The sequence below is a fragment of the Felis catus genome, chromosome E2 (assembly GCF_018350175.1).
Source record: "Felis catus isolate Fca126 chromosome E2, F.catus_Fca126_mat1.0, whole genome shotgun sequence".
Classification (NCBI taxonomy): domain Eukaryota; kingdom Metazoa; phylum Chordata; class Mammalia; order Carnivora; family Felidae; genus Felis; species Felis catus.
The window spans coordinates 5,410,248-5,421,181 of NC_058382.1; the positions used below are offsets into that span (position 1 = coordinate 5,410,248).

A 10,934-nucleotide genomic window follows, 5' to 3' on the forward strand; every position below is an offset into this window, starting at 1 on the left:
GTGTCTAAGATACATAAACATTAAAAAAATGAACAATGGATTATACCCTGAAATCTGTGTGATAGGAGGGATTTATTAACATAACACATTGTTTAATGTCTTAAGTGCTTAATTCACAAAAGTTTTCATTAGAGGTTTCCATGGTTGATTTTAAGGAACATTCTTGACAATTGTAATGCCCGTGAAGACATGCCAGTAATTGAAAATGTTCCTTTTTCATGGGTACACAGACACAGTTGAAAATTAGAGCTATAGCTAGGGGAGCCTGGGCTCTGGTCATGATCTCACGATTCATGAGTCTGAGGACTGCATTGGGCTCTGAGCTGACACCGTGGAGCCTGCTTGGGATTCTTTCTTTCTCCCTCTTTCTCTGTTTCTCCTCTGCTTTAGGAGAGCATTCTCTCTCAAAATAAGCTTTAAAAAATATCTACATTTATCATGGGCCTCTTTTAAATACTTAATCATTTTTATGTAGAATTTTTTGGGTTACATTGTGTCTGGTCTTGCCATTCCATAATAATGTGCTTCCTTGTATGGAACTTTCCACAGCATTATTTAGGTGGGATTTTGCTTTTACCTTTGTATTTTGTTTTAGGGTCACAATTTTTTAAAAAAAATTTTTTATGTCTTATTTTACTCTTGAAGGCAAGAGAGAGAATATGAGTGGGGGTGGGGCAGAGAGAGAGGGACACAGATTCTGAAGCAGGCTCCAGGCTCTGAGCTGACAGCACAGAGCCCGATGTGGGGCTCAAACTCATGAACCCCGAGATCATGACCTGAGCTGAAGTCCAACACTTAACCGAATGAGCCAATGAATCAACCCTTAACTCAGGACTTGAATTCCCAAACTGGGAGATCATGCCTTAACTGAAATCAGGAATTGTACACATAACCAAATGAGCCACCTTCGTGCCCCTAATACCCTGTTTTAAGCCGATAGTGTCAATTTTATACAAAAGTCTTCTACATATCATCTCTGCACCTGCTCCCACACTATATTGATGACATCATAAATTCTATTTTTATATTGCATATATTATTACCTAGATTTGATTTTCATGCTTTGATTTAAGAAAAAGACTGTAGCAGAAATAAATGTGACCTGTCCACCTTGTTACAACACTACAGGTTTGTATAATTGTGTAAGTATTTATACTTCTCAGAGAGCTTTAGGTTACTATGTGTTTTCAGTTACTGTTTAGAATCTCTTTAGTTCAACAAGGACTTTAAAAAAAATATTTTTAATGTTTATTTATATTTTGAGAGAGACACAGAGACCGAATCTGAAGCAGGCTCCAGGCACTAAGTCATCAGCAAGATAGTAACAGGGATCGAAGTCACGAACCATGAGAACATGACTTGAGCCAAAGTTGGATACTTGACAAACCGACGCACCCAGGTGCCCCTAGAAGGACTTTCTTTAACATTTCTTGTAGGGGCGCCTGGGTGGCTCAGTTGGTTGAGCGTCCGGCTTCGGCTCAGGTCATGATCTCACAGCCTGTGAGTTCGAGACCCGCGTCAGGCTCTGTGCTGACAGCACGGAGGCGGGAGCCTACTTCGGATTCTGTGTCTCCCTCTCTCTCTGCCCCTCCCCTGCTCATGCTCTGCCTCTCTCTGTCTCAAAAATAAATAAAAACATTTTTTAAAAAGTTAAAAAAAAACATTTCTTGTTGGACAGATTTGCTGATAAACTTAGAGGGGTTTTGCCTTGGCAAAGTCTTCATTTCTACATGCATGGAAAATAGCAGTGCCAGCTAGGGTATTCTTGGTGGATATTTTTTGATCTTTCAGTATTTGAATACATCGTTCAATGCTTTTCTTTCTATAACAAGAAACCGAGAACCCCACTAACAATCTTGTAGGAGCTCTCTTGTACAAGATAAGTTGCCTTTGTCAAGCTTTTCAAAATTCTCTTTTCACTGGTCATTTTTGGTCGGTTAATTACAACTGTGTTCATGTCTTGTCTTTTTTCCTTCAATTTTTATCTAAATTTTAATTAGGTAATATGCAGTGCAATATGGATTTCAGTATAATTCATTCAGTGGCTCATCATTTGCATACAGTGCTCATCATAACAAGTGCTTTCCTTAATAGCCATCACCAAGCAAATTGTCCCTCACCCATCTCCCGCCATTGATACTTATCCTACTGTGAATTTACTGTGCTTGTGAGTTTGTCTCTCCTTTCCACATACAGGGGAACTACAAGCCTTTAGTTCTTCGTGGAAACTCGCTGCCCCCGTTCACTCTGCTCTGTTTATGGGGTCCCCATAATGTACACATTGGTCCACTTGTAGGTGTCCCATGTATCCCAAGTCTTTGTTCTTTTCCACAATTTTCTTTGGTCCTCTTAGGTAATTTAAAACAAGGGGTCTTCAGGTTGCCAGTTCTTTCTTCTGTTTGACCAAGTCTGTTGCTGACTCCTTAGTATATTTTTAAATTCAAAGATTCTCCACTTGAGCTCCCAAATTCTGGGTGATTGTTTCTTATACTTTGTCTCTTTGGGTTTACATTTTGGTCATGCATAGTTTTTCTGCTCTCATTTAGTTACCTGTCTGCTTTCTCTTCTTCCTCCATAGGCATCCTTATGATGTTTTCTTCTTGAGTTGTTGGTCTTACCATTAGTACGTCCTAATTAATTCAAGGTCAGTTTTGGAGATTTATTTCATTCCTGTGAGTGAAACAAGTTCTTCTATTTCTTTATGGCCTTGTGGTCTTTTGTTGAGTTTAGTGAATTTAAGAAAACAAACTCTGGGTTTAGGCTTATGAACTTGTTTGTACAGGAGAACACAAGTAATTGGTAATGTCTGAATTTTTGGAATTTCCCAGTTTATGGAAGTATAGTTACTTCTTTAGAGGCCATGATACCTTCCTCTGTTGTCCTCAGCTCTGTAGTCTCTCCAGTGTGTAAACAAAAGCTCACCTGTTGTCTGAGCAGCCATCACAGTGCATCCAGCAGGTGCCCTCATTCTCTCTGCTTCCACGTCCTTCATGACAGAAATAAGTCCCTCAGGCACCTGCAAAAAAGCCAGATTACTGAACATAGAGGTCACTCCTGTGTTTGCCTCCTGATGAGAGGTAACTGTTTCCACACAGTGTTGCCAAGGAATGTCAGGAAGGGTGAGTAGCTGTTGTGGGCCAATGTCACAAACTTTGTCTCTTTGATGTTTTTCTGTTTCAAAGTGTTCTGTTATGCAAAATTAAGGTGTTAACAAAATAGATTTTTACAACATGTCTCCTAAGCCTCCTGGTAACCACAAAGCAAAACCTGTAGTAGATACACAAAACATAAAGAGGAAGGAATCAAAGTACACCACTCTAGAAAATCAACAAATCACAAAGAAAAAGACCAAATGGATAAGAAAGAGGCAAGTAATTCTACAACAGCTAAAAACATGGAAAACACTGACAAGAGTAACTCCATCCATACTTATGTCAATACTTACTTTAAATATAAAGGGACTAAATTCTCCAACCAAAAGATACATTGGCTGAAAGGAAAGAAGTACACAAACTAAGGATATGTGCTGCCTTCAAGAGACTCACTTCAGCTGTAGTAACACACTCAGGCTGAAAGCACAGGTGTGGAAAAAGATCTTCCATGCCAATGGAAAATGTCTTCAAGAATTCTTTCTTGGCCATCAGCTCTGGACCACCCCACTATCACCCCAAAACTTGCTCATTCGCATGTATCAGGGAAAGCTCCATTTGTAAATGCGTGTCCTTCTGTGAAGCAGAAAGGAGGAGAATGTGTAAATTTACAGAAACTCTGATCAGTGGAGAAGGCATGGATTCAAATCAGGACAATAACCATACCCATGGTTACTGTGTTTTGCTTGCTCACTTCCCAAATGCTTCCCAAAGGGATCCTGTGTGGAGTTTGCATTAATAATCATTGCTGCTACCCTCCCCCTCAGATTCCCTCAATTGGTGTGGGAGGAAACAAGGGTGGTTTTAGTGAAGTGCTCCAGGGGATTCTCTTATGGGATTTTTTGCATCAATACCCAGGATTCAGGGATTTGTTTTCTCACTGATTCAAAGAATAAAGAGGTGGACACAAAATGAGCAACAGGCAAAACTTTATTAGAGTATAAGAGAGGAAGAGTAGTAGCAAAGCTCTCTTTACAGAGAGGGGGCATTGGAATGTGAATACCAGTGACAATACGCAAGGGCCTTTGTGGTATAAATTCTGGTCTCTCCCTTGTCCCTTCCCCCTTGTTCCTTCTCAAGTCCTACACTTACTGGATTAACAACTACAGGTGCTTTGCTCATTTCCATTGCAGGAGGGGTGGTCTATGGCCATATTGCTCCTTGTGGGTTTTAAGCTTTATCATCTACTACTGGTTTTTAGTTAGGTCTTTAGTCAAATTCCTGAAGGGGAGTAGGTGGTGTCTGTCACATTCTTAAGAGGAACCTTACAGCTGAGGAGGTTTTCTGTAGTCAGACATTCTCAGCATTGTTCCAAAATGTGTTTTCCCCACCCAGGGACCTCAGGTCCTAATGGTTCCCTGTCTCCCTACTGAACCCTATCTTTTCCTAACAAAATGCTAAGGGAAGCCAGAGTTAAGCCCAAAAGGCTTCCCATTAAGTTATCAGAGTTGAGTGCAGGCTTGGCTCAACGGTCTCCGGTAGAGGAGATGGGGAAGGTCAGGTCCATGTAACACACTGTTCCTATGCTCAAGCAGAATTTGTGGGCTTCTGTGGGAGGGGAGGCCCCCTGAAAGCAGAGACAGGAAACTCAGAGGCTGGCCTCCACGTGGGACACCATAGTTTCTGAATAGCTCCGGACACAAATGATGAGGAACTTGGGTCTTTTTTGCATTTCAAAGCCCTGCCTGCAGGTGACCAGGCTACTGGTGAAGAGGTTGCAGTGGTGGCTTTAAAGGCATTTGCTCCCACTTCAGCTGGGATTTCTCCACAAAAATCTTCTGAGAAAAATCTTGAAGAGGAGAGGAAAGGAGAAATGGCCAATTCTCAGGTAAGCCTTGAGTCCATTGCAGGAGGACCTGCCACTTTGTTCTCAGGATAATCCATGCATGTAGAAATTGCAGGGCACCTGGGTGGTTCATTCAGTTGAGCATATGACTCTTGATTTCGGCTCAGGTCTTGATCCCAGGGACCTGCTATCCAGCCCTGCATCAGGGTTCCTTCTGAGCTTGGAGCCTACTTAAGATTTTCTCTGTCTACCTGAGTCCCTGTCCTCCATTTGCATGCATGCTTGCTCGCTCTCTCTCTCTCTCTCTCTCTCTCTAAATGAAAAAAATTGTAAATACCAATGGTTTTATTTGTTTAGTCTTATGGTTCTGCTTTAGGTTTTCACCTAATTTTTTCTTTAATTTTTTTCAACGTTTATTTTGTTGAGACAGAGACAGAGAGCATGAACAGGGTAGGGTCAGAGAAGGAGGGAGACACAGAATCCAGAACAGGCTCCAGGCTCTGAGCACAGAGCCTGATGTGGGGTAGAACTCACAGACCGCGAGACCATGACCTGAGCCCCAGTTGACGCTCAACCAACTGAGCCACCCAGGCGTCCCAGGTTTTCACCTAATTTTGAACATTTCAGAAATGATATTCTAGGTTATGTCTTCAGAACACTCCTCCCCTATATCCCAGAGACCTCTCTCCCTTTTCTCCAACCTGGCTTCTAGTAGGGCAACAGCAGTTGTCACTCTGAATTAAATTCCTACAAGTATTGAAAATATTCCCTTTGTGACAAATCCAGAGATGAAGGTGTTGAGGCCAAGTGTCCTGTTGCTGATGGGGTCTGGTCCTGGGTTAGCAATCAAGGAAAACCATTCCTATGTAGGTCTTATCCGAATGCTTTCTCTGCCCCGAGTAGAGGAGGATTATGAAAATGCACAAATACACAAGATGGATATGAGTCACAGAATAACTTAGAATATTCCTGCTCTTGAGGATATGGAAAAGCTACTTTTATGTATGCTAGATATTCAGGACATGGCAAGTATATGCGATAAAGTCTGTATAAATCCACTGTGTCCTTAACTTGTTTATGTTGTCATTTACTGTTTGGGGTCACAAGAGCACACAGGCGATCCCGTGTCCTGTGGTGTGCCTTGGGCACTGATATCAATTTGTTTCCTTACAGCTGATGTTATCTTCTATTACTTGGGTTTGTGCTCTCTGCCAGATTCCCTCCTGTCATGTTCATATTTTTCTTGTCAGTTGTAATGATTTCAGCCAGATTCCCTGAGCAATTTCCAGACACCATCACATTTAACTGGAAATATCTTTGTCCTAGTTTCTCTTTTCTTGTATCTTTTTACCTTGTAGCTTTTTTTCTTTTTTAAGTTTTTAAGTTTATTTTGAGAGACAGAGAGAGCAGGGGAGTGGCCAAGAGAGAGCCAAGTCCCAAGTAGGTGACACAGGGTCAGCACTGAGTGGGACAAGGGGTTCGAACTCACAAATCAAAAGGTCTTGACCTAAGCCTAATTCAAAAGTCAGAAAATTGACTGAGCCATCTAGGCACCCCTTCCTTGTAGTTTCTGAGGAGGAGGACAAATGCAAAAGCAATGCGGATAAAATTAAAATTTCTCACAACTTACAATCCCTGCAGGAATACTCGAGACTGGCCAAGGAAGATATTCCTCAAGGAATTCACAACTGCTTTAATGTTGATGCTTTCCTAGAGGCAAACAGCAAGCTTAGCTTTACCCTAGACAGACTTCCGTGTCCTGAAAGTCTTCTTTAACATATGAAATCCCTGTAGAAACTTATATTTCTTCCCCCCCCAACTTAAAGTATATAATCAACAGCTCCTCTCAATCACCCTGCAGCTCATTCTTCCCACAGATCCTGTCCCTGTGCTTTTGCACAAACAGCCTCGTTAACTAAAAAGGCTCAAGACTATTTCCTTGAACATTGTCTACTGGCCCATGTCACATTAGTCCCCACCAGACAATGAGACCCTCACTGTTGTGATGTAATGACCTCTAGGGGTCAAGGTTCTCAATGAGTCAGACCTTCATCCTGTAGCTTTTTATTTTGCTGCACAGTCATGACACATTCATACTCTATTTACTTCTGTGTATTTCAGAAAATGAAAGAAGAATCACATAATTACCATGTTTGAGTGTCTTAAAATCCTGAAATAAAACAGCACAAATGATGAATGAAATAAAGCTTTCAATGAGGGGCACGTGCATGGCTGAATTCATTAAGCGTCAGACTTCCACTGAGGTCATGATCTCACCAGTCCTGAGCTGGAGCCCAGCATCAGGTGAACAGGAACCATGCCTCTCCATTTCTCTCTCCCTCTCTCTCTGCCCCTCCTGGTATTCTCTCTCTCCCTGTCTCTCTCTGTCTCTCTGTCTCTCTCCTTAGTAATAAGTAATTAAAAAATAAAATTTAAAAAAGCTTTCAAAAACTATATTAGCAGATCATGAAGTACTACGGTCAAGACAACTCTTGAGATACTCTGTGGTGCCAGATAGTTTATTGAAGTAGCACAGGGCAGGACCTGTGGGCAGAAAGAACTGTACTTTGGCTGCATGAAGCTTCTATGTTCAGGGGGAGGGTAGGTGCACAGAGTGTTCAATCACAAATGTTTCTTTAAATTTCTACGTGTAAAACTGCGTCTGCAAGATTTCTCTGGTGCTTACCATTCAGTTCAATATGAAGCAGTGGTGACATGTACCCGTGGTCATGAGACCCTGTAAAAATGTACTAACCAGGGATACCTAGGTGGCTTAGTCACAGCCTGGAGCCTGGAGTCACAGCGTGGGGTTCTCTCCCTGTCTCTGCCTCTCCACCTTTCACACCGTGCTTACCCACGTTCTCTTTCACAATATAAATAAACTTAAAGAAAAATGTAGGAACCAGCCTTTATTTGATGAATGTCCACATAATACAACTGTATGTTAGCTTTCTGTGCTACAGGTGAAAATTTTTCTGATTGTATCCCTCATCATACTAGAGTCAGAAATAACTGTTGTCTTTGTATCTTAATGTGTGTTTGTGTTGATAGTGTGAGTAAAAGACCTAAGCATCATTATCTACAATTAGTTTTATGAGTTTCATGTCACTGAAAATGTTTTGTTTGTTCTTGAGGAAGAGAGAGGCAGGGGCAGAGAGAGACAATCCCTAGCCGGCTCCACATTGTCAGCACAGAGCCTGAGGTGGGGTTTGTACTGGTGAACTGTGAAATCATGACCTGAGCCAAATTCAAGAGGTGGACACTTAACCACCTGAGCCACCCAGGTGTCCTTCATTGAAAATATTTCCTAGACACCAGTATACTTTTCTATGTTTAATATCTATACAACTTCTTTGAATATTTATGGATGTGAGCATGGAATGTATAAAGGTGATCAATTTTGTGTGCATACCTTCTTTCCATCATTCTTCAGGTTTGACACCTGCTATGGTCATTTGGTTTGGGGCCCCTCCGTATATTTTGGGTGTCATTTTAGGTCAACTCCAGGTCAGATGACCTGGGTTAAAACCTGATCCCTACCACGTACTGGATGCTTGAAAAAATATTCACATGGAAATAGAAGAATAATGTGTCTGTTGTCTTAGAATATGATTTATTTTCCAAAAAGTTATGAAAAACTGTGAATGCTCTCTACTAACCAGGAAATGCTTGGAAAGGTTTATTGCCATTCTTGCTATTCTAGTAGAACCTGTAATTGCTATGAATCCCATTCAGTTCCAAGTCCTCCAAAAGTTCTTGTCTTTGAGTTCTACTTCTTCGTTATTGAAATATGTATCTCTTGGCCCATAGACTAATGCCTTGTTAGAAATGCAGACATCTACCCCATCCTAGAACTCATGAGCAGTATCTGCATTTTAACAAGATCCCCAAGGTCCTGTTGTGAAATTCTAATTCATATTAGAATATGCTAAATACATTTGTCACTCCCCAGAACTCTCCATTGAAGAAATAGATAGCACATGTACTGTATGATGTAAATACAGTATTCAAAATGTACATGCCTGTGTTGATGCCTTCATTTTACAAATTCTCTTGAAGAAACACAGTATTTGTAAAGGTTCCTACCTCCAAGGTAAAGAATATACTAGAGCATAATACTGGGTGGCAAATAATCTTACCTCACCAAGTAGGAACCTCACCTAACCCAGAACCAGTTCTCCTGATCTAACTGAACTAACAGAAGTTCAGTCGTTGGTGAATCACAAAAAACTATACCAGGTGAGGATGTGAGCAAAGCAAAAATAATTTACAAGAAACAAGGAAATCACAGGGAGGAACTTCCAAATCAGATACTCACGGAGGAAGGGGGAATGGTGTCCTTTCATTTAGGGTTAGCGTGGATATTCAGAAAGGGGAGGCCATCATCTTATGCCAAGTGGAGTATAAGGTTGCACATAAGCCTTAAGAGAACAGTTGTGTACATACTCTGCATATTTCATAGGAAATGAGGTTTGTGTTCCTCCTTGGGTGAGATTTTAGTATTATAATGAGGTAAAAGGGAGCTCCTGGGTGGCTGAGTCCATAGAGCGTCCTACTCTTAATTTAGGCTCAGGTCAGGATGAAAGTCCTGAGATCAGGCTCCACTCTGAGCATGGACCCTGGTTGGGATTCTGTCTCTCTCTCTCTCTGCCCCACCCCCACTTGGGCATGCTCTATCTCACTCAAAGACATAAGATGTAAAATAAAATGTATGTATGAGATGAAGGTACCTGTACTCACTCCATAGTTTAGTCTATTATGCGTTTGCTTAGGTGTGAGTCAGGGGTTAATCTCCAACTGAGCTCATCCAAGCTCTTCCTCAGGGCAGTCATGACCTTTTGTTGGATGGTTTCTGTTTCCACTACAGGAGACTATACCCATGGGGAGTTTTTTGTGAAGTAAAAGATAAGATAGAAAAAGAGGTTAAGTAAAGTGTGGAACTAAGATCGGTGGGTACAAGCACAAGCATTAAAGTCAGGTCTTGGAGTCCGGAGTCCGGCTGGTGACATTAACTGCCTCTTTCATTTGACCTAGCATTAGGAACTCTGCCTGTGGCCACTTGATAACTGTGTTTTTTATTGCAGGGATTGCTGACATTCAGGGATGTGGCCATAGAATTTTCTCAGAAAGAGTTGCGGTGCCTGAACCACAGTCAGTGGGAACTGTACAGGGATGTGATGTTAGAGAACTATGGACACCTCCTTTTCTTGGGTGAGGATAACTCCTTCCACATTGCCCAAACCATACTCAGGGATTTGTTCCTTCCCTTGAAGACTGTCTCTTGGAATCTTCCTCTTTGCATGACTGGGATTCAGATCCCTGCAGTCAGGGAAAGAAGTAGGGGTTTGTGGATGTACAGAAAAATCTTCATGGTGTTTCCTTTTCAGCTTTACCTTCCCTTCCTTAGGGTAACATCATCATTTCTGTACATTAATGACAATTCTAACGGCTAAGTGGCATAAAACGGTGTCTTTTTTGTTTTAAATACCGATTTCTACTCATTATTGTCATGGTAATACTCGGAAGTGGAGGTCAAGATCTGAACATGGAAACTTCATCCTGCGTGTTCTAAAGGGGATGTTGGCCCACAGCATTTGGGAAATCATTTCAAGCTTCTACTCTGTCCTCTCTGCTCTACTAAGCACAATAGTGGATCAGAAGTTAGAATCCCCAACCACACTCACATTCTTTTTTTTCTAATAAACAGGTCTTGTTGTGTCAAAGCCAGACCTGGTCATCTTTTTGGAACACAAGAAGGATGTCTGGGCCGTGAAGAGAAAGGAGACAGTAGCTACACACCCAGGTAGGTGGGAAGGAAGCGGATGACAGAGGTGAGGTCCAGTCGTGAAGGAGGAACTGGACCTCAGAATGTGGTTGAGCAGCTCTCCTTGAATGGAAATTAGGTGGAAAAGGCCAGTTTCAGAGCTCTTCCTCTCACATGGGACATCTGCTTTCCAACATACCATGCTTTCCATTCTCTAAGGATTCTCCTTCAGTTC

The 10,934-nt window shown here is 41.7% G+C and overlaps 1 protein-coding gene across 2 annotated transcripts in view; it reads left to right on the forward strand.

Moving 5' to 3' along the window:
- The window catches only part of LOC105259655 (zinc finger protein 420-like), a 125,404-nt gene that overhangs the window by 98,834 nt on the left and 15,636 nt on the right, over nucleotides 1-10,934 (forward strand). Inside the window, exons 17-19 of one of the 2 annotated variants that reach the window (XM_045046183.1) lie at nucleotides 4,829-4,977; nucleotides 10,020-10,146; nucleotides 10,643-10,738. In XM_045046183.1, coding sequence (XP_044902118.1) covers nucleotides 4,829-4,977; nucleotides 10,020-10,146; nucleotides 10,643-10,738 — 372 coding nt within the window. Of the gene's footprint in view, nucleotides 1-4,828; nucleotides 4,978-10,019; nucleotides 10,147-10,642; nucleotides 10,781-10,934 lie in introns of those variants that run through there. The other variant, XM_045046184.1, reaches the window with a different exon arrangement.